Source organism: Jaculus jaculus, chromosome 12, assembly GCF_020740685.1.
Source record: "Jaculus jaculus isolate mJacJac1 chromosome 12, mJacJac1.mat.Y.cur, whole genome shotgun sequence".
NCBI classification, from domain to species: domain Eukaryota; kingdom Metazoa; phylum Chordata; class Mammalia; order Rodentia; family Dipodidae; genus Jaculus; species Jaculus jaculus.
In genome coordinates, this window is record NC_059113.1 from 62,444,744 (window position 1) to 62,470,967 (window position 26,224).

A 26,224-nucleotide genomic window follows, 5' to 3' on the forward strand; every position below is an offset into this window, starting at 1 on the left:
CCCACCATCCTGCCCCTGATCCAATTCCAACCTGTTTCCAATGAAGTCATCCTCTCTGGCTTGAATTTCCCTGCTCAGCCTGCAGACCCTGTTGGTGGGGAGCTCCCTGGAACTCAATGTGACAGTGACTGTGTGGAATGAAGGGGAGGACTCCTATGGAACTGTGGTCAACTTCTACTACCCAGCTGGACTGTCCTATCAACGAGTGTCAGGAACACAGGTAAAGAGCTCCCTCGGGATCTAGTTGGCAGGGGCCTTGTGTTAGTCTATTTTCCATTGCCAATAACAAAATAACACAAACTGAGTTATAAAGAAAAGATGACGATTTTGGCTCACTGGTCTTAGAAGTGGTACTATCAGACTTTGAATTGTCAGTCTGGTGGTCACAGTACTTCCTTTGTTTAAACTTGTTACTCTACTGAGGCTGCACAGCTTTGTACATACTTCCTGGTCCTCTGTGTCTTTTGGGAAGGGTCTATACACATGCCTATATATTAAAAATTGACTTGTGTGCTGGGGAGATGGTTCAATGGTTAAAGGCACTTGCTTACAGGGTGTAGCAGACAAGCTTCAGGTTGCTGAGATGAACTTCCAGACCAGGCACAGTTATGGAGGAAGGGGTATTTATTGAAGCTTACAGATCCAGGGGAAGTTCCATAATGGCAGAAGAAACTGGCTTGCCTTCATGTCCAAGCAAAGAGAGAAATACAAGCCTAAAAGCCACATTGCACAGCACACTTTAGGAACTCCTTCTAGGCACACTTTGCATATCTTTACATTTGAATCTTAAACCCACCACCACACCTTAAGACCCGCCCAGTGACACCGCTTCTGCCAGATAGCTACACATGCAAACTACAAACTAATAAAACAGTGAACATTTTGGGGGCCATCTATTCAAACTATCACACAAGGTTTGATTCTTCAGTACCCACATAAAGCCAAATCATAAAGTGGAACATGTGTCTGGAGTTGGGTTGCAATGGCAAGAGGCCCTGGCATGCCCATAGTCAGTCTCTCTTCCCTGACTCCCTCTCTTTCCCAGAAATAAGTATTTTAAAATTTGATTTGTAAGAGTTCTTTACATAATCTAGTTATTAATCTTATTCTAATTTGTGCAAATAACTAATCACCTGCTTGTTTTCTCTTTTCTAAAGGATGTCCTAATTTGAATGTGGGTGATTTTATCCATCTTTTCTTTTGTATTAAGTATTTTGTGTGTGAGTTGTATTTAAGAATTAAGAAGGGCTGGAGAGATGGCTTAGTGGTTAAGCGCTTGCCTGTGAAGCCTAAGGACCCCGGTTCGAGGCTCGGTTCCCCAGGTCCCACGTTAGCCAGATGCACAAGGGGGCGCACGCGTCTGGAGTTCGTTTGCAGAGGCTGGAAGCCCTGGCGCACCCATTCTCTCTCTTCCTCTATCTGCCTTTCTCTCTGTGTCTGTCGCTCTCAAATAAATAAATAAATAATTTAAAAAAAAAAAAGAATTAAGAAATATTTCCTGGGACAGGGGTCTAGTAGAACAATTTGTCCAGCATGTATGAGTAAGTGAGGTCCTAGTTTCATTTCCCAATCTGAGAGACAAAGAGCCTCCCTACCCCAAGGATATGAAAACAGTGATACTACCTTTTAAGAGCTTTGTAGTTTGTTTGTTTGTTTTTTTCTCCACATGCAAGTCTTTAAGCCAGCTGGAATTTATTTTAGTGTATGTGTAAGGTAGAGACTTTTTTGGTGTGGGGTGGCTTGTTCGCAGCATCATTTACTGACTGTCTTTCCCTGCTGCTCTGCAGTGCCGCCGCCGTGGCATGCCAACCCTGCATATGCACAGGTGTAACTTGTTTGAATTCATTCTCCTCCTTGCAAGCAACCTCGTGAGCGCCCCCTGCGCCTGGCATGTGAGGCGAAGCCCGCGGAGGACGAGGACCTGAGGAGCTGCAGCTGCAGCATAAACCACCCGGTCTTCGAAGAAGGCTCGGAGGTCGGCGCCCTCCCAAAGCCCCAGCCCTCACCGCTGCTTCTCCTCGAGCTGACCTGCTCTTGTCTCTCACTCCTCCATGACCTTCTCCATCTCCCTTCCCCTTTCTTCTTCCCTCAGGGCACCTTCGTAATAACATTTGATGTATCTTTCAAGGCCACCCTGGGAGACAGGTTGCTTGTGAGGGCCAATGTGAGCAGGTGAGCCCAGGTCAGCTTTGGTGTGTCTCTCACCCTCCAGTCTCAGCCCCCGCCCCCATAATCACCTCCTGGATCTCTTCACAATTGCGGTCCTCTTTCTCTCTCCAGTGAAAATAATAACCCTGCAACAAGCAAGACTACTTTCCAACTGGAGCTTCCAGTGAAATACATGCTGTACACAGTGATCAGCAGGTGCCTAATCCTTAGTCCTTCTCTTGGACCTTGACCTTCATCTAAGCCTGTCACATCCCACCCCCACCCAGCCCAGCCTACTCTCTTTGTGAGGAGCATCTGGACTAGCCTGTTTTACCATGCTGGGCGACCTGAGGCAGGTCCTTATAAAGGAACAACGTTTACTTAGCTCACAGTTCTGGAGGCTGACAGTTGAAACAGCATAGTGCCAGGTCTGGCAAGGGTCCTCGTGACTATATCACCTGATGGCAGATGGCACTCTAGTGGCAGAACTGTGGGCTACGGGGTGAGGTCATATGGCTAAGACAGGAAGGCAGAGTAAGTGAAATGGGCCAGTCTTGCAACTTCTCAGTAGACCCTGCCTCTTAAAGGTTACACCACTTGCCAACATCTTCATACTGAGTGCATGCCAAGCTCCCAACATGTGAACCCTTTGGAGAATAAACTCAGATCATGTCCAAACTATAGCACTATAGGACTTCTGCTTCCTCCCATAGAAATTCCTGTGTGGGTTCCCAGCCATATTTATACCACAGCATGATAAGACCATAGAATTCTTGTTTCTTCTCTGACAAACCGGCCTGCTGGTGGGAATATGTACCTTGTCATCACCATGCACATCCTCCCCTTGCCCCAGTATTCCTTTCCCACGAAGTTAGTCCTGTCCTTGGTACTAATCATGACCACACTAAGTGCAGCTACTAGACTGAGATCGAGCCTTTTCTGGGCACTCTGCAATGGAAAGCTTAAGCCCAAAAGGATATGATCTATCACCACATAAAGGCAAGGAGCTGGTCATGGTTTAATTCCAGTTCTTTGGAGGCATAAGTTGGAGGATGGCTGAGTTTGAGTGCAGTCTAGACTACTGAGCAAGTTCCAGGTCAGCCTAGGCTAGAGTAAGACCCCACCTCAAAAATAAATAAATAGGTCTTGCCGGCCAGGCTGGGAGGGAGCTGTGGAGCGGCGGGACGCTTGCAAGGTGTCATTCTCCGATTGTCACCCTCCCCATCCTCCGGCATTGCCCAGGTAAACAGGCCAGTGGCAGGCCGGGACAGGTGGGGGCTGGCGCTAGGCGAGGAAGGGCCGTGGAAAAGGAGCAGCCAGCTGCAGCAGCGCCCAGGCAGAGAACCCACACCCTAAGGGTGCAGGCCGGCTGGGGCAGGGCAGTGCCAAAGCCCAGTATGCAGCCTGCACGAATTGCACTGGAAGAAGGGCACTGAAGGCCATGTCCTAACTAACAGCTATGGTACACTGACAACAGGCTTGAAATGGGTCTTTGTTGACAGGTCTTCATTTGAAGACCACTCTGCAGGACGGGCCAAAGAGACCAGCCAGGTGTGGTAGCTTAAGACTTTAGTACTGAGCCAGAAGGCTGGCTGTGAGTTTGAGGGCAGCCTGAGATAGAGGAAGACCCTGTTCACCCACCCCCACCCAACAAAAAAGAGAGAGAGAAAAAAAAACTGAGACCCTCTTACAGAGATGATAACAGGGGGGTGAAACTATGCAAAGAATGTCTTTTTAGTCAAAGAACTTTGAGGTGTTTTTCCTTTAATTTTACTTTTAAGTCACGCCTGTAATACGAGCACTTGGGAGGCAGATGTAGGAGGATCACTGTGAGTGCAAGGCCACCCTGAGACTACATGGTGAATTCCAGGTCAGCCTGAGCTAGAGTGAGACCTTGCCTTAAAAAATCAAAATAAGTAAATAAATAAATAGCCAGAAGTGGTGGTGCATGCCTTTAATCCCAACATCTGAGAGGCAAAGATAGGAGGATCACTGTAAATTCAAAGCCACCCTTAGACTATGTAGTGAATTCCAGGTCAGTCTGGGCTAGAGTGCGACCTTATCTTGAAAGACCAAACATAAATAAATGAAATTAATTAATTAATTAAAGGAAAGGTCAGAGAAGAAGATAGCTATGAAAACCTGCTCTGAAGTCCTCTAAGAGCCCAAGGCTGTGGCTGACCACAGGAGAGTCAAGTGCAATGCTGCTGCTATGGGTTCTGAAGGCGGGCGGGTAAGCAGGGACAGGTTAAGATGGCTCTGCCAAGGGCTTGTTCACATGACTGTATGCTGTATGCCTCTTTGAAGACTAAGGAAGGCTGGGTGGTTTGCTTATATTTGAAAAGAGGTTTAGAACTGGAAGACTGTTTGGTAAGTAAATAGAAGAGCAAAGAAAAAGGGGGTTGTGTGGGGACCAGAGAAGAGTTCTGGTGAGCACACTAAGAATAAACCCTAGCATTTGCAGAAAATTCACATACCACTACACCACAGCTCTATCACAAGTCGTCACTGTTATTAGCATGTCTATTTCAAGGAGGAAAAATCTATAGTACTCTAGTAAGATTAAATTTCTTGTCTCAAGTTACTTTTTTTTGGTAGGAAATGGTAAACTTGAGATATGAACTCACGCAATCTGTCTCCAGTACCTCTGTGTCCTGAGGCTGGAACCCAGTGTCCAGTGCATGCTAAGCAAGTGCTCTACCACATCCTCAACCCCTCTGTGTTCCTCATCATCAAGCTGATAAACTGCTGGGGCACACAGAGTTTCCTGGGTGGCTTATCTGGCTTCTGGGTGCTAGTGAAAATTACAGGTCCTTCTTGTCTGCTTGATTCTACTGAGGTTTTAGACATGAAGCTCTGAGCAGGCAGGTATTATGGCTGAAATATTGAACTTCCAGGGCCATCAGATAGCCTGGTATATGGCAAATGTTTGCTGAAAAGAGCCATGACTATGCTAGATGTGTTGGTTTACACCTGTAATCCCAGTGCTTGGAAGGCTGAGGCAGGAAGATTGCTGTATGTTGGTGGCTAGTCTAGGCTATACAGTGAGTTCCAAGCCATCCTGAGCTACCTTGTGAGACCATAGCTCCAAGAAAAATCCATACATGGATAGATACATGGTTGGAACCCTCTTGTGGCCTGAAATATTGTCCCCTCTTGGCTGGAGTTGATGTACTTTCTTCCTGTTATTTACTTGCCCCAGTATGACCACATCTATTTTCGTCATTGCTGTCACTTCATAGAGTAAGTACCTTTAGGCTTGGGCTTACTTGTTCTGGCAGAAGACTGAAAGAATTTTGTGAGGCCAACCATGTGCCTACTAGAAAAAGTAGTATGAATGCTTTTTCCCATTGGAAAATGTGAAATTTTATGAGCGATGCTGTTTAAATTGGATCTCTAAGTGAAAATTCCCAGAATGGGAGAAAGGATATTCCAAGCAGAAGAAAGAGCCTAGGCAAAGCCATGGGAATAAAAGAGCCAGGGGCATGAAGAGAAGAACAGGTAGTTCTGGGTGACTGGGGCAAGGGACACTGTAGTAAGCTGGCATGGAGGCTGCAGAGGTACATAGAAACCATTATTTCTCTGGGTCATCTGTTGGGTCCAAAGGAGCTCTCTGCAGCAGGCTTGGGCCCAGCTGGAGATGGTCTTAGGGCTGCTTTTCACCAGCATGTTCCTTCTCTCCAGGCAGGAAGATTACACCAAGTACATCAACTTTTCATCTTCTGATGGGAAAAGCAGGAAAGAGGTCGAACATCGGTATCATGTGAGAAGTTAGGGGATATTTATGTCAGGCTCAGCTCAAGATGGAGAAGACCAGAGGGCTACATGGAGGAAAGATATAGGATTAGGGATGCTCTAGGAACTGCAAATAATGTTTTGTCTTGATTTCCTGCAGGTAAACAACCTGAGTCAGCGGGAACTGGCCATCAGCATTAACTTCTGGGTGCCCACCATGCTAAACGGTGTGGCTGTGTGGGATGTGACTGTGGAGGCTCCTTCACAGGTGCCAGCCTGTATTTTCTCTCCCCAGTATCTCTTTCCACAGCACCACCACTCTCTTTCAGGGAAATTTCCATCCTTATGTGGCTAAGACTCCCCCCCCCCACCTCTCTCCTAGAGTCTCCCCTGTGTGTCAGAGAGGGAACCTCCCCAGTGTTATGACTTCCTGATCCGGATTCCAGGGAGTTCTGTACTGGTGAGAAAGACCCTCATGACCACTGCAGGTCCAGCCTACACTGGGGGATGAAGGCTTTTGTAGGCATATTGTCATTGTGCATATTTCCTGCCCCATATTGGACAGCTTTTGTTTTCTCTTTTGGTCCTACCTAAATGAAGATCCCCCTCACCTTCCTTGCCCTCCTGTCCCCAGGACTGCTCCATCGCTGACTGCCTGCACTTCCGCTGTGACATCCCCTCTTTTGGCATCCAGGAGGAGCTGGACTTCATTCTGAAGGGCAACCTCAGCTTCAGCTGGGTCAGCCAGGTGTGTGGCCAGCAGCAGAGGCCCTCCACTGGCCTATGTGTCCGATGGGTCTGTTGCTTCCTTAGTCCAGGACATTTCTGGACCCCTGAGCTCCCTCTAGATCCAGTCCCAACTCTACCCACCTCTCTCTTTCACAGACATTGCAGAAGAAGGTGTTGGTCAAGAGTGTGGCAGAAATCACATTCAGCACATCTGTGTATTCCCAGCTTCCAGGACAGGAGGCATTTCTGAGAGCCCAGGTAGTGGCCATGTGGAAGGTGGTGTCCAGGTGGATAAGAGGGCTCCTGATGTTCAATCTGTGCTGATGGCTAGGCAATTAGTAAGCCTGAAGGGAGGAGAGATGAAGGTCCCTGGGCAGGACAGTATCCCCGGGGCTAAGAGTGCTTCTGTATGTCACCCCAGGAGCTGGCCTGGGCAAGGAGGGGAGGGCATTAAAGGCTGGGACCTGAGGGGACAGTGAGGCAGTGTGAGATCTGATGCTTTCTGGCCTCTAAATCAGATGGAGACGGTGCTAGAAGAATATGAGGTCTATGATTTCATCTTCCTTGTGGTGGGCAGCTCAGTGGGAGGTCTGCTACTGCTGGCTGTTATCACAGCCATCCTGTACAAGGTGAGCGTTTTATCCCTTTCCTCGCCACCAGCATTCCTCCCCCGACTGCGAGATAGGGTGGTATAGTGAGAACCTGACTGTGGTATCAGGCAGGCCTAGGCACACCTACACTTATACTTACACTCTGTCACTTACAGCTTAATTTTAGGGAAGTTGTTTGACCTCTCTTGGCCTGTTTCTCATTTTTGAAATGATTATAAGTCTTACCTCACAGTTTGTCTACTGTGGGACCAAAATGAAGCTATGGTATGTGTGTAAATCTGTCTGGCTATGAATCTGCTTGTCTCCAACAGACTGGATGCTTAATTAATGACTGCTTGGCACACAATTTCTCTCAATCTATGACAGTTGTTCACATGAATGTTCTGGTAAACAAACAAGTTTGCTTCTTTCCCTTCTCTTCTCTTTTAGCTGCTTCTTCCCCTCAGCTCTCTTCCCTGCCCTCTTACTCACTTTCCTGATTTACCACTTCTCATAGCTTGGCTTCTTCAAACGTCGGTACAGAGGAATGCTGGGTGGTAAACCTGAAGACCCTTTCCTAGCCAGTGGAGTGGATTTCAGCGGTGAGACCCCACATTTGCCTACACCTTAGCAACCCACCTTCCTGCATATCTCCACCTCCAAGAGCCAGTCTTGGGTCTGCCTGCAGCTCTTCCCATGGAAAGAAAACTTCTGCATAGATCTGGACTCACCTGGGTGACCTGTCAGATGCTATGCCACCAACTGAGGAATTGAAAGACTTCTGTGCTAAACTTCTTTAGTGCTCATTCACTTTTCTCAGGAACAAGCATGGTGTCAGCTTAAATTTCCTTTCCTTTTTTTTCCAGGTAGGTTCTCACTCTGTAGTCCCATGCTGGTCTTAAGCTCACAGTGATCCTCTTACTTCTGCCTCATAAATTTTCAATAGATAACAAATGTTATGAAACTAAAATGTTTATTTGTATGAATATTATAAAGTACATAAATAAAAATAAAAATGTTACCTAATGAATGGGATGATCCCTCTGTGCAATGTACATGACTTCTCTGTATCTTTGTTTCTAAATATCTTTGTGATTGCATAGCATAGAATGTTTCTTGCCTCAGTTCCCCCTATGTGACCTATGTAACCTTGTGACTTCTTATAATAACCTTCCCCCTTGCTTAACAGTATGTATTTTGGGGTTTAACTCCAACTCCTGTTTTTACTATAAACATCATGTGGTTATTTCCAATAAAAGCTGACTCTCAAAACAGATCAGGGCTGCATCTTGAGATCCCAAACTCTGGGATGCAGACCTGGTGCACCAGCTTTCTTCTTTTTCTCTCTTTTTACCCAATAAAACTTTGCCTCACAAAAAATAAAGAAAAAGAAAAAGAAAGTTCAGGGGAAAAAAAAATACTTCACATTTTCCTTGTAATGGGAGAGGTTGAGCCCAGAGACAAAGTTCTAAGAATACATGGGGGACCTACTTGGGTGTATAGAAAAAAGAAAAGTCACTTACTTCCTTAGGTACCTGGGACCTGAGGGTATCTTTTCCTTTCTTTTCTATTTTATTTATTCACAATTTTCATACAAGTATATAATGTATTTTGATCATGCTCCTTTCCTTCTTCTCTTCCTCGGAATCCCTTCTTTCCAACCAGTCCCTTGCCTACTTTGATGCCTTTGTGTGTGTGATTGTGCCTATGTGTGTGAGAGACAGACTCACTGAGTTTAATTAAGGATGCCTGTGTAGACATGGTGAGGAGTTATTTACCAGAGCACTGTGGCTACACCACTGAAGAAAATGTTTGGCCGGTCGTGGTGGCACACGCCTTTAGTCCCAGCACTCGGGAGGCAGAGGTAGGAGGATCACTGTGAATTCGAGGCCACCCTGAGACTCTATAGTGAATTCCAGGTCAGCCTGAGCTAGAGTGAGACCCTACCTCGAAAAACCAAAAAAAAAAAAAAAAAAAAAGAAAGAAAATGTTAGCCTCCCCTAGTAACCATTAGTGGACAATCAACTCCTCAGGGAGGGACAGGGGATCATGCTTAAGGCATTTTTTTTTTTTTCCTTTGCGGTAGGGTCTCTCACTCTAGCCCAGGCTGACCTGGAATTTACTATGGAGTCTCAGAGTGGCCTCAAATTCACAGTGATCCTCCTACCTCTGCCTCCTGAGTGCTGGGATTAAAGGTGTGGCCTGGCTCCGGCCTCTTTTCTTCTTTTAATATTTTATTTTATTTATTAAGAGGGAGAGAGAAAGAGGCAGAAAGGGAGATAATGGGTACTCCAGGGTCTCTAGCCACTGCAAACAAACTCCAGGCATATGTGCCACCTTGTGTATCTGGTTTACATGGGTCCTGGGGAATAAAACATGGATCCTTTGGCTTTGCCAGCAAGTACCTTAACAACTAAGCCATCTCTCCAGCCCTGGCCTGTTTTCTTGATGACAGTGAAAGCAGTATTGGGGGAGGGTACAAGAAAGTGTGTGTGTGTGTGTGTGTGTGTGTGTGTGTGTTGCTCATGGGTTATTTGGGTCCTAGGAGGTGAATGAAATGTCTAGAGCTCATTTAACAACAATGTCCTCTTGAATGATCTCCATAATCCAGGAGAGACAGTCTCCAGAAAGAAGAGTCTGATCTCCACAATAACAACGCAGAAGACTCCTTAAAGGTCATCACAGAAGACGACCAAACTACACCAAATCCAGTACTAATTCCAGAACTTCATACAGGGTCTGTTGGGATTAGGGTAACCCCAGGCAGCCAGCATCCATAGAAGCTTTCACTTAGGGCTGAGCATATCAAGAGAGAAGCTATTTTGGAATATGCAGCCTTGGGTTCCCGGGGGCCTCCACTCAGCTGTCTGAACTTGAGTATGTCATTTAACGACTGAAAATCTCTTGGAGCCAGGATTCTATCTTGCGCACAGTTCCCGAGATACAGGGTAGCCTAGAGATCTCTTTGTTAACAAGTGGAAGAAGGGGCGGGACATCCTACCTACCAGTTCAGGAAGGAAGTCCTTTGAGCATTTTGCTTCTCAGCTACTGGGGACCCGTTTGTGTGACCTGCATGCCACCCCTGTACACATGCCCCTGCGTGGTCCTGTCCTGCCCGTGGTCCCCAGGAGTCCAAGAACACGAAAGTTCCATGCCTTTATTGAGTTTGGGGTACTGCACTGGGGCTTCAGCGGTGCTCATAGCCAGTGGGCAAAGGGTTGACATGGGGATTGTGGAAGAGCGTGTGGTTGCCGTCCCCCCAGGAGTAGGGCTGTGGAGAGAGGGCAGACAGGGAAGTCAGTGCAATTCCTCCTGGGGACCCCCTGCACCCCCAGACCCATCCATCCAAGGTCACTGCAGTTTCTTTTGGGGGACCCCTCCACCACTGGTCTCATCCCGTCAAGGTCAACAGAGTCCTCCCTGGGTGGGGTCTGAACCCTTTGGCTCATCCCCCGGAGGTCCTGTGGACTGCCTGGTCCATCAGGTAGGTACCTTAGTGCGGATGCGGAGGTGGTGATAGGGGATGAACTCGGGACGCTCACGGTGGCCTGCGTGCAGCCAGCAGTTGAGTGTGCACAGGGCCACTCCAGGGAGCGCCAGCACGAAGGTCAGCAGGCGCCAGGTGCCAGCTGTGGGGAGCAAAAGCGAGGGTGAACAAGAAGCAACCATTGGGCCTAGAGGTCTGGTTGGGGGGCGGGGGACTGATGGCAGGTAAAGAGTGTCTCCAGCAGGGGCAGGGGGAGGCGAGAGGACGTTAAGAGAACAAATAGCAGAGACAGTAAGTCACAGAGTCAGGCCCAGGCCTCACTCACCTCCTGCTCCTCCATGGTCTCCTTTGGCTGCGCTGGCCAAGCCCCGGCTCAAGAATCTCAGAGGCAGAGCCATTGCAAACGGAAGCTGAGATGGCATTGTCCTTTCGCTCTCCTTCACCTAGGCCTAAAGTCTCCTCCCTTCTTTCTGAGCCAATCACCTGTTGAGTCTGGAACATGGATGCTATTTTTAGGGGTATTCTGTATCTAAAATAGGCCTTGGCTGGAAGGAGAGCTATCCAGACAGCTGATATGCTGGGGCTTTTATTTTGGCAAGGGAACATTTAAAGTAAAACACACGCCTGGCATGGTGGCACATTCCTGTAATCCCAGCACTTAGGAGGTATAAACAGAAGAATCAGAGTTCAGGGCTGGAGAGATGCCTTAAAGATTAAGACACATGCTTGTGAAGCCTAAGGACCCAGGTTCAGTTCTCCAAGTCCCACATAAGCCAGATGTACATGGTGGCACAAGTGTCTGGGGTTTGTTTGCAGTGGCTAGAGGCCCTGGTGTACCCATTCCTTCTCTCTCTTTCTCTCCCTATCTCCAATAAATAAATAAAAATAAAAACTTTTTTAAAAAATCAGAGTTCAAGGCAAGCTTAGTGAGTTCCAGAAGGCCAGCCTGGGGTACACGAGACCCTGCCTTCAAAGAGCAAAATAAATAAGTAAAATATGGTATTCTCTTTTTTCTTTTTAAAGTATTTATTTAGGAGAAAGAGAAAGAGACAGTATGGCTGCACCAGGACCTCTTGCTGCTGCAAATGAACTTCAGATGCATGCTTCACTTCATGCATCTGGCTTTATGTAGGTACTAGGAAATTTAACCCAGGTTGTCAGGCTTTGCAAGCAAGCACCTTTAACTGTTAAGCCATTTCTCCAGCCCTATTTAAAAAAAAAATATTTTAGCTGGGCATGGTAGCACACACTTTTAATTCCAACACTAGACCTACACTAGGAATGGTTTTTTGAGATAGGATCTCTCTCTGGCTCAGGCTGACCTGGAATTAACTATGTAGTCTTAGCGTGGTCTCAAACTCACAGTGATCCTCCTACCTATGCCTCCCAGGTGCTGGGATTAAAGGCATGTGCCACCACACCCGGCTTCCAAAATATATTTTTTAATTGTGTGTGTGTGTGTGTGTGTGTGTGTGTGTGTAGACATGCCAGTGTCTCATGCCTGCAAACAAATGCCAGACACATTCACCACTCTTTGAATCTGACTTTATGCGAGTGCTTGGGAATCAAACCCCAGCCATCAGGCTTTGCAAGTGCCTTTAACCACTGAGCCATCACCTCAGCCCACTATTCTTTTAAAATTTTTTAAATTAATTTATTTGAGAGGGTGGGGGAAAGAAACATATAGAGAGAATGGGCACTCCAGAGCCTCTAGCCACTGAAAATGAACTCCAGACTCATGTGCCACCTTGTGCATCTGGCTTTATGTGAGTACTGGGGAGTTGAACCTGGGTCCTTTGGCTTTGCAGGCAGCCCCTTTTAAATTTAGTTATTTATTTACAAGCAGAGAGAAAGAGAGAGAGGGAATGAGAATGACAGGGACTCTAGCCACTGCAAATGAACTCCAGACACATGCACCACTTTGTGCATCTGGCTTTATGTGGGTATTGGGGAATCAAACTCAGGCCTAGAAGCTTTGTAAGCAGCACCTTTAATGGCTGAGCCATCTCTCCAGCACACTCCCCCCCCCCCGTTCTTTTTAATAATGGCATGGTGGTGTATGCCTGAAATCTCAGCACTTGGAAATTAGAAGCAGAATAACCATGAATTAAGATGCTGAGGCAGGAGGCTTTGATGAAGGATTTGGGGTCCAAAGAGACATTAAATTCCATAAAGATGCAAGAGATTCCTGGCCTGTGGAGCCCAACTTTTGGGTCCTTATCCAAGTGAGCAAAGACTTGAAAACATGAACTCTGAGAAGGGTAAATTATGAAATATGAGATTTATTGTAGAAAGACTTAGGATCCAAGGCTGGAGGGATGGCTTAGTGGTTAAGGCGTTTGCCTGCAAAGCCAAAGGACCCAGCTTCAATATTCCATAACCCACATTAGCCAGATGCACAAAGTGGTGCATGTGTCTGGAGTTTGTTTGCAGTCGCTGGAGGCCCTAGCATACCCATTCCCCCCCCCTTGCTGTCAAATAATTAAATGGAAAATAAATTTTTAAAAATGAGTTGGGATCCAGAGGGAAAGATAGTAGAAAGCCTCAACCAAAAAGATTCTCCCCCTTACTAACCTGGGAAGGGGAAATGGAGAACAATCTTCCTCAAATAGGGAAAAGTTTGGGTAAAAAAAGAAAGAAAAGAAAAAGAAAGTCTGTTCAGTGCCAGGGATGGGATACCTTCCAGTGAATTGTTGGCCAGGGAGGTCCCTGATGGCCCCACAACATTACAGGCCATTGCCGAGGCCCTTAGTTTCTCACCAGGATTAGATGGTAAGACCCTATTGCTGAAGACTGCAAATACTTAGGCTGCAAGGTAACTGAAAAATCCTGCAGGAGCTGAGCTGAAAACCTCCTTCATGTACACCTGACAGAAAGCTGGAAAAAGCCACATCACATGCAGTTAGTTCAATGGGAGAGAGAGAAATCACCAGTGAAGATACTCAACAGTAGACACTGCAAGCCTTATATTTGGTCAGCCAGGCCAAATGAGCCCACAAGTGCATTACTGGCATGTCTGTTATGGGGAAAACCAACTGCCCTCTAATTTGACTAGAGGGTTAGTCAAATTCCATGGGAGGGAATACATCCCTGATACTGAAAACCTACAACAGGGGTAGTCATGAGCTCTAGCAGTGTAACGTCTGCTGCTATCTGGCTAAATGTATGTACTATGCTCACCAAACTGCCCAGTAAGCACTTCTCTTAATGTTCACACCCATATATTAATGCTACTCTCACTTTTGGTTAGAGAACCTTCTCTTTTCAGGTGGCAGTGACTTTGGGATGAGTTAGAATGCACCATGGTGCTGAGAAGTGACAGAGGAGTGCTCAGCACTGAAATATCTCTATCACACCTTCTAAGGCTCAAGGTCCATTGCAAAAGAGGTGGTGGAAAGAATGCAAGAGCCAAATGAAGGGTAGGACTCCTTACAATATGTTCCTCCAGACTCAAAATGGCCTGGATATCCATGACCTCACAGTGCCTGACACTACTTACACAAGACCATTATAATAGGAGGAAAAGATTATGACATCAAAATAAAAGTGAGACTGAGTTTCAAAGGGGAAAGTGGGGGGAGGAAGGAATTACCATGGGATATTGTTTACAATTATGGAAGTTGTCAATAAAAGAAAGAAAGAAAGGAAGAGAGAGAGAGAGATGGAAGAAGGAAGGAAGGAAGGAAGGAAGGAAGGAAGGAAGGAAGGAAGGAAGGAAGGAAGGAAGGAAGGAAAGATGGAAGAAAAGGATGAAGAAAGGAAGGAAAGAAAGAAAGTCTGGTATACTAGGTCTGCACCCCAGAGGTAATATCAGAGGGGCAGCAGCCCTGAACTGTTTGGAGTGTCAGCTTTTATTGTAAATAACCACATGATGTTAGAAAAAAAGCAGGATGGTAGTTAAACCACAAATCACAATTTACAGGTAACAATAACAGCCATAAAAGTAAAAAAAGAAAAGGAACTTGTAAACAGATCTGTTGGTCAGTTACAGGTAGTACCATCTGGGTTTTGGGGGGATGAAAGGTAGGCCTGTGACCAGGAGTCACACTATCTTAAGGAGTTTGCTCAACAATGCAGGCCCCAGGAAATGCTATGCATCCCAGCCGAGCCTCTTGTTTACCTGCCATTAGTGGAGCCTCCTACAGAGAAGGGACTTCTAGATTTCTCTAGGCTATGTATAAAGAAATGTAGAGAAATATAACATTTTGCTCTCTTTATACCACAATAGTCACTTAGTCTCAGGAGCTTGACCAGTTCAGTCTCTGTAGTAGACCTTTCATTTTAAGAAGTGCTCTTCCAGAGCTGGAGAGATGGCTTAGCGGTTAAGCGCTTGCCTGTGAAGCCTAAGGACCCCAGTTCGAGGCTCGGTTCCCCAGGTCCCACGTTAGCCAGATGCACAAGGGGCGCACGCGTCTGGAGTTCGTTTGCAGAGGCTGGAAGCCCTGGCGCGCCCATTCTCTCTCTCCCCCTCTATCTGTCTTTCTCTCTATGTCTGTCGCTCTCAAATAAATAAATAAATAATTAAAAAAAAAAAAGAAGTTCTCTTCCATAACCAAGGCAGAAAACAGCAGTAATAGTAGCAATACTCCACGGGTGCAAGCACAGGTGTTTATAAATCAATCTGATAGGTACATCATATTCATTCACAAAACAGTAGCTGTTGCTTCCCTGTTTGCCCAGCTCTGCCGGCAGACAGGTAGTGCTGAGGAAGGACCAGGCCTGCTGGTTCCTCTCAAGGGGCTGAGGAAGAGGGTGGATGTCGGACGACCCAGAATCTCTCCTAGTCACCAGGGAAAAACCACACTGAGTCAGGAGTCTTGTCAAAACAGAAACTCACAGGAACTCGCTTTATTGTTAAAAGCAGTTGCCTATATCATATTGGGCACGAAGGCAGGGATTTTAGGATGGGGGAAGAGGTAAGGGCCAATAGTAAACTGTGACTATTGAAATGATAATTCCAACTCCTGAGCAGAAGTAGCAGGCCAGAAGCCATTAGGCGTCTTGCTGAGTCATAGCTGGCCAGAGACAGGTTGCCAAACTTTAGCTAAGCTCAGGAAGTTCCACTAGGCCTCACGCCTGGGCCTTTTAGGGCCCAACATCTCCCCCTTTTGTCTTTGTAAGAGCATTAGCCACCATGGCCCCTGTCTTAGGTTGTCCCCCTCTGGGGATCTTACCGGTCACTGGGTACAATGTGTTTAGCTCACTGAGAACCCACTCCATGGCCTGTCGTAGGTTGTTTCAGTCAGTCTGAGATCTTACCTGTCATTGGTCACATGGAGGGCAGAGGAGGTGGCAGTGGGTCATCTGAGGAACTTAATTCCTGAGTTGCCAGCCTGTGTGGTAATGTATCTCAACCTGATGGAGTTTTATTACCTCTAGCCACTGGTGAATGAATTGTGTAATTTTGTTAATTACACAAGGCCCAACGGTGAGGGTAAGAAGAAGGGGAAGGAGGGCCCTAAGATAAGGGAGGATGTAGGGTAAGAGGCCATGTAAACCCATCCACAGTGGGCTGTCCTGGGGATCTCCAAGTCTTCCTGGAGCCTCTTAATCTTGTCCTGGATGATTCCTGATTTATTGGCATAAAAGCAGCATTTTTCCTGTAAAAACAAGTATATACCTCCCTTTTCAGCCATTAGTAGGTCTAATACCCTCCTGTTTTGTAGGACTACCTCAGACAGGGAATCTAACTTCCAGGAATGATATCTACATCTGGCATTAAGGTGGCTAGGGCACAAAGGCCCGTCCAATTGGTGGGCAGAAAGTCATAGGCCATCCCACCTCCACAAACATAAACCATTCCAGATGGCGGGCAGCATTGAGCACTGGGCTCAGTTGTGTTAAAAGTACAGAAGGAAGGATGAATGTATCCCACATCTATACTGGAAATATTAGGGGAGGACCAAAAACACTCAGCAAAATACAAACTTTTACTAAAAAGCGAGGTGTATAGGAAATTGAAGCAGCAGCGGTGAAGTCCAGAGCATCCAGAACCCACACAGGCCGGCAAAAGCGGCTCCGGCAGCTCGGCCAACCGCCGTGGCGGCAGTGCACCAGAAAGCCGCCAAGCTCGGCTTCAGCCACGGGAAAAGCCAGGTGCAGGAGCTTCCCCTCACACTGCGCTCTCTGCAACTTAGGAAACCTGAAGGGAGAGTGGCAGTGAGCAACGGAGGAGCAGACCGCAAGGTAGAAGAACACGTGGAGCAGTGAGAGAACCAGAGCAGCTGCAGCTCTCTCCCCTCCCCCACCGCCTGAGCCCAGCTCCGGTGAACAGAGCAGTGGTCCCGGGACCCAGCCACACCAACTTGAGCCGACAGTGGGACCCAAGCAGGAGCAGAGTTTGGCAGCAACATCAGTGGCTCTGGCACCAGTAACAGTGGCCCCAGCAGTAGCAGCTCCAGTCACAGCAGCAGCGGCAGACCCAGCAGAAGCAGACTCAAGAGCGCCAGCAGCAGCAGACTCAGCAGCAGCAGCTTCAGTGGGAGCAGCGGCAGTGGACACAGCAGCAGCAGCTTCAGCAGCAGGGGTGGCTCCAGCAGTGGCAGCTACAGCAGCGGCAGAGGCAGCAGCAGCGGTGGGTCCAGCAGCAGCACCTTCAGTTACAGGCTACAGCAGCGGCAGCTTGAGCAGCAGCAGTTCCAGCAGCAGGGGTGCAGATCTGCAGGGCCACACTTGCCAGGCTCCATTTGCCCCGCAGGAAAAGCAAGTGCCCAGCTCCAGAAATCAGAACTGATGACCCAGGCACCAACTTGACTGAGACCAAAATCATCCAAGGTAACTGGGATTGCACCAGGGAAGGGTCTCACTTGGTCGCAAGCTGACTTGGATCCCTCAACAGACCAGAAATCTTAACCTCTTTGTTGATAGAGGATCTGGTCATTATAATAACTACTCTTGCATATATACTCGGGGCTGTTTTTGATTGAATGTGTACAGTGTTTAGTTAAACTTTAGAAACTACCCATATTTTATTCCACTCAGCCTGCTTGAATACTCCTATAGCAGGGAAACTCAACCCCTAAGAACATCTTTGTAGATACTCTGAGAGTCTTAAGAGCCACACCTAACACCTTAAGCTCCTACCCTGAAAATATATTATATCAAATCAATTGATACAGCTAAGAATACCCAGCTAGCTAGAAAATCCAAGCATTAACATAATCCAAGATGCAAAAATATATACATTATAACACAAGAAACACTAAAAAGCAAGACAATATAAATCCACCTAAAAGTATTAATGCATCAGAAATGTCCTCCAGTGAGAAAGAGCTAGAGGAAATGCCTGAGAAAGAGTTCAAAAGAATGATTATAAATATGTTCAAAGAGGTCAAAGAACACATCAAAAGAATCAAAGAAGAAATCAAAGAGGAAATCAAAGGAATCAAAGAAGATGCAGGACACCAATTTCATGAAATAAAGAAGGCAATACAAGACATAAATAAGGAAATAGAAATAATAAAGAAAAACCAGTCAGAATTACTAGCAATGAAGAACACAGTTAATGAAATAAAAAACTCTGTAGAAAATCTCACCAGTAGGATGGATGAGGGAGAGGACAGAATATCTAAGCTAGAAGACCAGGTGGCAGACCTAATACAGTCCAACAAAGAGAAAGACAAACTTATAGAAAAGTATGAGTGGGAATTTCAAGATATTCGGGACACTATGAAAAGATCCAATATGAGAATTCAGGGCATAGTAGAAGGAGAAGAACTCCACTCCAAAGGCATAGTAGGCGTCTTCAACAAAATCATAGAAGAAAATTTTCCCCAAATTGGGAAAGAGGTGCCAATGCAGATACAGGAAGCCTTTAGAACCCCAGCCATACAAAACCTGGAAAGAACCTCTCCTCGCCATATTATAATCAAACTTCCAAACACACACACCAAAGAAAAAATATTGAAAGCAGTTGGAATTATTAGGGGAAGGCGGGGCCCAAATGCCCAGAGGAGACATTGGGAAAAGCTGGATGAGGGAGAGGAAGGTGGTTGAGCAAGTTTTTAAGGTCGTATGGGCAACTGTACTGCAAGCAGCCGGAGGGGCCCAGATTGGAGGCAAAGCCAGCAATCCTCCACAAGGGAGGGAGTTATTTAGTTTAGCAGAGTGAAGGACCATTTTAGAAACAGTCCTCAGGGGTGGGACACTCCCTAGAGAAGTGATTGTCAGTGTCCCCTTGCTGGGACAAATATTTTAGGTCTCTCGCTGGTACCCAAATGGGTCTTTTTTCATCTTGAGGGAAGACACATCCAAACCCTCTCCCTGCTGTGAGGAGTGGATCAGGCCCTCTCCAGGCCCCAGTCAATGGGTCCCTCCATCTTACCCAGATAGAACTGTAGCTAACGGATGAGGACCAATGATTTTGAAAAGGGGATAATTGTTCATCTTCTTTAGAAAAATTTAATATTTAGGGTAAATAATGCCTTTTTTAGTTGGTGTGTAGGGGTAAGGATTCCCCCTTTTGTTTTTGTAATTGAGACTTGAGAGTATGATTATATCTTTCAACGATAGCCTGGCCCCGGAAGTTGTATGGGATGCCTGTGGAATGTGAGATTTTGCAGGTCTGGAGAAAATCTATAAAGGCCTTGCTTACGAAGCAGGGGCCATTATCTGTTTTAATATATCAAGCAGCCCAAAAGTGGCAAAACATTGAAGCATATGACTAATGGCATGTTTAGATTTTTCCCTGGCATGTGCTGATGCCCAGCAGGCACGGGAAAAGGTATCGACTGAAAGAAAAATATATTTAAGCTTTCCAAATGGAGAATAGTGTGTAACATCAATTTGCCAAAGATGATTAGGGCAGAACCCTTGAGGATTGCTTCCTGTAGTTTGAAGGAGGGGCACTTGGAGGAAAGTCTGACAGGACTTACAAGTCCAGACAATTGTTTAAGGTCCTTGACTGGTACCTGTGGAAACCTGTGCTTGAGACCTCTCCAGTTGACATGGGTCAATAAGTGGAAGCATGTAGCTTCTACAATAGTATTACACTGAAGCATTGAAGTCATTTTATCAGCCAAATTGTTTCCTTTAGAGAGAAATCCCAGTAAGTTTTGATGACCCCTGAGATGTTGAAGAAAAATGGGGTTAGTTCTTTGAGTAGGGAACGAGCTTGAATCATCAGAGATATAGGGTTGGAGTCCAGTCTAATATGGGCCTCAACCAGGTTGGGTAATAAATTAGCAACATAAAAGCTGTCAGAAAATAAGTTAAATGGCTCTTGAATAGTGTCCAAAGCTAGAACGACAGCAAATAGTTATTTGAATTGTGCTGACCCCTCAACTTCATGGGAGACTGACTTCATGGGCATAGGCTCTTTTTCCTGTTTTAAGGGAGGGTAAACGACTAGGGAAGCCCCCAGGCACCCTCCATTGGTAAACACGGTAAGAAAGTCAGGCTTAGGTTGAGACAGAAAAAATTTAGAAGGCTTCCATTCTAACCTGGAGAAAGAACTCATCCATTTGTAGGGGCCATAATGGCAATCAATTTTACCTAGAAACCCTCGAGGGCTGTAGCAACTCTGTTATTATTTATCTGAAGCCAGGTGAAATCAGTTATCTTAAAGGGAGTGACAGTAAGGTGAAGTTCTGTGCCAAACAACTGGACAGAGGTGTCTCTGCCCTTGATAAGGCAATCAGAAACCTGGTTAGTTATAGAATAAACTCTGGGGACCCCACCAATTGAGAGGTGGACCCATGGATGGGCTCACCTTCCTGGGCCAACAGTGCGGTGCATAATGTTTCCCCAGAGAAAATGTAGAGGGAGATGGGCAAATCAGGATTGAACCTCTTTAGGGTCACAATATTTATAGCCTGTTGTACCTTATGAAAGATTTGTTGATGACAAGGAGACAAAATTACCTGAGAGGAGTAGTTAAGATCCTTTAGGAGGTCAAACAAAGGGGATGGCTCTTCAGTAGTTATGGGTATCCAAGGCCTCATCCAGTTAATTTCTCCCAAGAGTTTCTGGAGTTGAGGCAAGGTGTAAGGATCCTGAATATAAAGTTGTGGTTTAACAGGTGAAACTGTATCTAGGGTAAGGATTGAGCCCAAGATCTTAAAGGGAGGTACAGTTTGAACTTTCTCAGGAGCTACTTTAAAGCTGTGAGTATGAAGGATAGTTAGACATTGGTGGGTAAGGTCTTGGAGTGTGGAGGAATCTAGGCACCCAAGAATAATATCATCTATGTAAATATAAAACAGGGTATTGGGGAGATTGATAAGAGAAGAGAAAATGGATGACAGGTAATATTGACAAATGGGTGGGCTATTAGCCATGCCCTGAGGTAAGACAGACCATTCAAATCTCCTATCTGTGCCATTAAAATTAATTGCGGGTATAGAGAATGCAAATTTTTCCATGTCTCCTTGATGAAGAGGGATAGAGAAAAAGCAATCTTTAATGTCAATGATAGTAATATGGTATATATATTGGGAATAGCTGGGATCCATCCATAGGAGTCCCCTCTGGGGGATTCCGAAGGGGATCATGCGTTCATTGATCTTTCTTAAATCATGTAAAAATCTCCAGGACCCATTAGGCTTTTTTATGACAAAGACAGGAGAGTTTCAGGGACTAGTGGAGGGATGGATATGTCTGGCCTCCAACTGTTGATCAATAAGTATGTGGAGTTGGTGTAACTTAGAAGAAGGGAGAGGCCACTGCTCAACCCATATAGGATCGCCCAGTCTCCACTGGATTTTAAATGGGGGGGAGCTGTGCAGTGGCCCTTAGAATTGGGGGTGTTCATTGGACTAATTGGGGTGACATTTCCTCCCTTCCTCAAACTATTGTTGATTTTTTTTTAATCTAACAAATCATTATAAAAGGCCTTATGGTCAGTAGTGATGAAAGCCTTGGCAGCTCCAAGGATGTCTTGCCCCAGTAACTTAGCAGTGAGCCCAGTCACCACAAGAGGGCAGACTTTTCCCCTGTCCCCACCTGGGTCAGTCCAAGGGAGCCACGTGGCAGTCTCCTAGGAGGTGGACTGCCCGCCAACTCCCAGTAGGGGAGGGCCAGGCACAAGCTTCCAGGAGAGGGGCACTTCCTCCTTTCTCAGGACTGTTTGGTTTGCTCCAGTGTCGATGAGAAGTTTGAATTTTTTATTGCCAATATTTAAAATAATTTTGGGTCTAAGGCCAGGGACCAGGGGGATGGTCCAATGGGCTTTGATAGTCTCTTTCCCCTTATTTAACAGGGCTGGGGGGAGCTCCGGGAGGAGTTTAAAGGCTTTCCCTGTATGTCAAACTTTGACCAACACTCCCTAGCCCAATGAAACCCCTTATTGCATTTAGGGCAGTGGGTGCGAGGGGTGCTGGTCATCTCCCCAGAGGGCGGAGGAGGCTTTGTCTTGTTGGGGCACTCCTTTTTAATGTGGCCCTCGTCCCTGCACCCAAAACATGTTGAGTTTTTAGGATTTAATTGTAATGCGCAGATCGTAGTGGCCAAATCTCTGTTTACTTTCCTGAAGGGTGGCAGCCATGGCCCTAACCTGATGGGAAATAGTGCCAACATCCTTGGTGGCTATAATCCATCTACTCATGGAGTTGTCCCTGATACCTGCACAGGCGAGGCGGTGATCGGCTGTCATCCCTTCCCAGACCAACATTTAGTAAATTGATCCCATAATGCCCTGGGGGAAATTTTCTTTGGTGCCTTTTTTCCACCCTATCTATAAATGTAGCCAAGTCCTCAGATGGTTTTTGAGTAATACTCATAATGGGGGTTTCAGAGGGTCCCTCATCAAGCCTTTTCCATGCTACCAAGCCCAGTGTCCTGACCTGGTCCCTATACGGGTCAGGGATAGCCGCCTGTTGAGTGCCTGTAGCATATTGATCAGAGGTACCGGAGAGCATCCTAAAAGTTATTGGCACAGGGGGGGATGTAGACTTTGCTTTCATTATGCCTGTGTATGGCACTCATCTCTAAAAAAGGCACACCACTTAATGTATAGGGGACCCGACAAGACAGCCCTGACTAGATTTTTCCAATCTTGGGTTGTACAAGTTTGATGGGCAAGTCCCATCTTGGGTGTCAGCCCAAGTAGTGTTGGGTCCATCCTCCAAAACCACCTTTTTAAGCTCCTTAAGGTCCTGAGCTTCCCACAGATACCAGGCAGCAGGGTGATTGCCCGCAGGATTTAGATTGATGGGAAATAAAAAAGTAGTTTTATTTTCTGGCTGCTTGGCGGCCAAATATGAAGGAGGGGCTGAGGGGGTCTTGGCGGCTCAATATGAAGGGGCACCAGAAAGGGTTAATCAATGGAGGAGGTGGAGGAGGTCCCCTGGAAGGCCAAGAAGCACTCTCAAAGGGATCAAGTGAGGAGTATAAAGATGTATCCTTTTTCGGGGGTTTTAAAGCTGTATCTCCAGGAGGAGTAGCCAAATCAGGCTCTTCTGTCTTTTGTTTATGTTTGGTTGCCCTTGGAGGGAAACAGTCCTTGAGGGCCAAGATCGTAGGGAGGACCCCTGAGGGGGCTATTTGACGCTTCTCCACATGTGCCTGCCAAACAAGGGCCTCTACCCTATCCCACGTGTCCTAATCAAAGAGATTTACTTCCAGCAGCCATGGCGCCAGCTTGAGAAGGCAATCCTAGGTCTGTCGAGCCTGATTGTCAGTCAAATTAAGCCCTCTACTCTTTAAGAGTGCCCTGAGAGATTCTTAGGCATGATTGGATTTAGAGGTAGACTGTCTCTTATTATAAAGTTGAGAGAGAAATGTCCATAAAATTAGGGCAATAGCAACCCACAGATACACGAGTACAACACAACCACAAGGATCCAAAAGATAGGTAAACATGTTGTACAAAAGCCGCAGATGCAGCTCTAGGCATTTGGGGCCCACCTTTCAGGGCCCAACAACTATTGGGGCCTATGATCTCCTCAGCCACAGACTTTTGACTGGGTTTATAATACTAGATATAAGCTCGTGCAGAGTGGGCCTTGAATCCAATCAGAAAGCTGTGGTGCCACGACTGCATCAGCAAGCACCTTTTGCCTGGCATGTTGATAATGCAACTTAGCAGGACCATCTGGGACAATTCTCCCCCAGCAGCCTGTATAACAACCTCAGGCACTATGAGAGCCAGCCAGTGAAAGAGGAGCTTCCAGTTCAGTCCAAGCCTGATTTCTCTGTGTCCAACAGCCAAGCATACAGTATCATCAGTAATAGGGTCTTACTATCTAGTCTAGGATGCAAACAACAGCAGTGTCAATAGCCTTTATCATTTTGGGGTCTCAAGGGCCTCCTTGGTCAACAGCTTTTAGGGAGATAGCCCATCCCTGGCACTGTGATCTTTATTTAGCAAGCTTATGGCATCTGGGTATGTATTTTCTCACCCATGTAGGAATTCTAGGTAAGAATGCCTGCAAAGCCCAATACAAGATGAAAAGATTCTACTGCCTGCATCAACTGTTTTCTCAAAAGAGCAATGTTAGGGTGGCAACATAACTAGGAGGCACTACCTTCCTATCTGGTTTTCCATAATCCCATTTTCCATAAACTCCGCCGCTTCCTTACTCTTATTTCTATGGGACTGCCTTGCATTTCTCCACCCCTGGGGGCTTGTTGGGGCCCATTCAAACTGCTTGGCCCAACCCAGTGCCAAAGGAGAGTGAAGCCACTCTTTAGCCTGCTGCTGAGCCTACCCTACATGTTGGTTTCTACTATTTGACAGGCTTTGAAGGGCCAGTACTGTGGGCAAAGCCTTGGTTATTGTCTCTCCCTCAAGCCACACCTGATTGCTGTGACCTCAGACTAGGTGAGCAATTTCCACCCCCAGCATACCCTTTTTCAAAATAGAAATGCACATGGCTCGCTCTGGGAGCATAACTTCCCACTCCTGGGTCAAGCTTAGTCTTTTTCACCTGCACTGGTCTATCATTTATGCCTTCTGAGAACTATTCTGCTGGCTTTTAAAGTCTTCCAGGAGCTCACTAGCACTGGATTCAGATTTCTGTCAATTTTATCTTTAAGAACTCCAGCTTGGGCTGGAGAGATGACTTAGGGCTTAAGGTGCTTGCCTGGAAAGCCTAAGGACCCAGGCTTGTTTTTGTTGTTTTTTTTTTTTAATTTTTATTAGCATTTATTTCCATGATTATTAAAAAAATCCCATGGTAATTCCCTCCCTCCCCCTCCCACACTTTCCCCTTTGAAATTCCATTCTCCATCATATTACCTCCCCATAACAATCATTGTACTTACATATATATAATATCAACCTATTAAGTACCCTCCTCCCTTCCTTTCTCTTCCATTTATGTCTCCTTTTTGACTTACTGGCCCCTGCTACTAAGTATTTTCATTGTCACGCAGAAGCCCAATCATCTGTAGCTAGTATCCACATATGAGAGAGAACATGTGGTGCTTGGCTTTCTGGGCCTGGGTTACCTCACTTAGTATAATCCTTTCCAGGTCCATCCATTTTTCTGCAATGAGATGATTCCTTCGGATATATGCCTAGGAGTGCTATAGCTGGGTCATATGGTAGATCAATCTTTAGCTGTTTTAGGAATCTCCACACTGATTTCCACAATGGCTGGACCAGATTGCATTCCCACAGCAGTGTGGAAGGGCTACTCTTTTTCCACATCCCCACCAACATTTATGATCATTTGTTTTCATGATGGTGGCCAATCTGACAGGAGTGAGATGGAATCTCAATGTAGTTTTAATCTGCATTTCCCTGATGGCTAGTGATGTAGAACATTTTTTTAGATGCTTATATGCCATTCGTATTTCTTCCTTTGAGAATGCTCTATTTCGCTCCATAGCCCCCCCCTTTTTTTTCAGAATAATTTAACTTTATATAAACCACTGTTTCAAAGACCAGATTCAAACAGGCAGGAAATTTACACTGAGCCACAATCATAAGACAGGTTTCAATGTATCAAAAGCATACTTAGCACAATTATCAGCATGACTGTTTCTTAGTAATAACATTTTCATGTACCCAGATAAAGTTAAGTTCAGACATGGAAGTCCGACATACAAACACATTAAATGTACTGGCATTAAGTCCCCAACCTAAAATAAAGCCTTCTCCAAAAAAGCTCCCACAAGAAAAGTTTTAGTCAATATATCACTACTTTTAAGAGAATTCCTCTGATAATCACTCTTATTTTTAAGATACTGTTTGAAGAACTTTATCTTTCTAAAAACATAATGAAATCACAAATAGCAAATTAAATAGCAGTCAGAGACCAACCCCCCACAGAAGGCATGAACCACTGGATAACATGCACTGATTCCTCAGTGAATCATGCTGAGCACTAGTCTAAGAACTTGCCTCATCTCTCTATTTTCCTACACAGTGTCTTATTACTGTATAGCCTATGCATAGCCCATTTTTTGATTGTCTTGTTTGGTTCCTTATTATTTAACTTTTTGAGTTCTTTGTATATCTTAGATATTAATCCTCTATCAGATATATAGCTGGTGAAGATTTTTTCCCATTCTGTAGGTTGCCTCTTTGCTTTTTTCACTGTGTCCTTTGCAGTGCAAAATCTTTGTAATTTCATGAGGTTCCAGTGATTAA

General features: G+C 45.9%; 3 protein-coding genes across 3 annotated transcripts in view; 1 reads left to right on the forward strand and 2 right to left on the reverse strand.

Annotated features, from left to right (window-relative positions):
• The window catches only part of Itgad (integrin subunit alpha D), a 31,044-nt gene extending 23,211 nt beyond the window's left edge, over positions 1-7,833 (forward strand). The window contains exons 21-31 of the mRNA XM_045130620.1: positions 79-220; positions 1,862-1,975; positions 2,093-2,172; positions 2,281-2,364; positions 5,833-5,911; positions 6,044-6,151; positions 6,266-6,343; positions 6,518-6,631; positions 6,769-6,870; positions 7,131-7,241; positions 7,720-7,833. Coding sequence (XP_044986555.1) covers positions 79-220; positions 1,862-1,975; positions 2,093-2,172; positions 2,281-2,364; positions 5,833-5,911; positions 6,044-6,151; positions 6,266-6,343; positions 6,518-6,631; positions 6,769-6,870; positions 7,131-7,241; positions 7,720-7,833 — 1,126 coding nt within the window. The remainder of the gene's footprint in view (positions 1-78; positions 221-1,861; positions 1,976-2,092; positions 2,173-2,280; positions 2,365-5,832; positions 5,912-6,043; positions 6,152-6,265; positions 6,344-6,517; positions 6,632-6,768; positions 6,871-7,130; positions 7,242-7,719) is intronic.
• Znf668 (zinc finger protein 668) overlaps positions 1-26,224 on the reverse strand; it is a 704,021-nt gene that overhangs the window by 532,587 nt on the left and 145,210 nt on the right. The window lies entirely within an intron of this gene.
• Positions 10,390-11,087, reverse strand: LOC101597669 (cytochrome c oxidase subunit 6A2, mitochondrial). The gene is made up of 3 exons (XM_004671005.2): positions 11,015-11,087; positions 10,695-10,831; positions 10,390-10,473 (listed from the first exon to the last, which is right to left on the reverse strand). Exons 1-3 carry the CDS (start codon positions 11,085-11,087, stop codon positions 10,390-10,392), a joined length of 294 nt encoding a protein of 97 aa, XP_004671062.2.

Bases quoted from the DNA above. Each gene is read 5' to 3' on its own strand.
- LOC101597669 (XM_004671005.2), bottom strand. From the start codon at position 11,087: ATGGCTCTGCCTCTGAGATTCTTGAGCCGGGGCTTGGCCAGCGCAGCC. The intron at 10,832-11,014 runs GTGAGTGAGGCC...TGCTCCCCACAG, and splicing joins AGACCATGGAGGAGCAGGAG to CTGGCACCTGGCGCCTGCTG. The intron at 10,474-10,694 runs GTACCTACCTGA...CTCTCTCCACAG, and splicing joins ACCTCCGCATCCGCACTAAG to CCCTACTCCTGGGGGGACGG.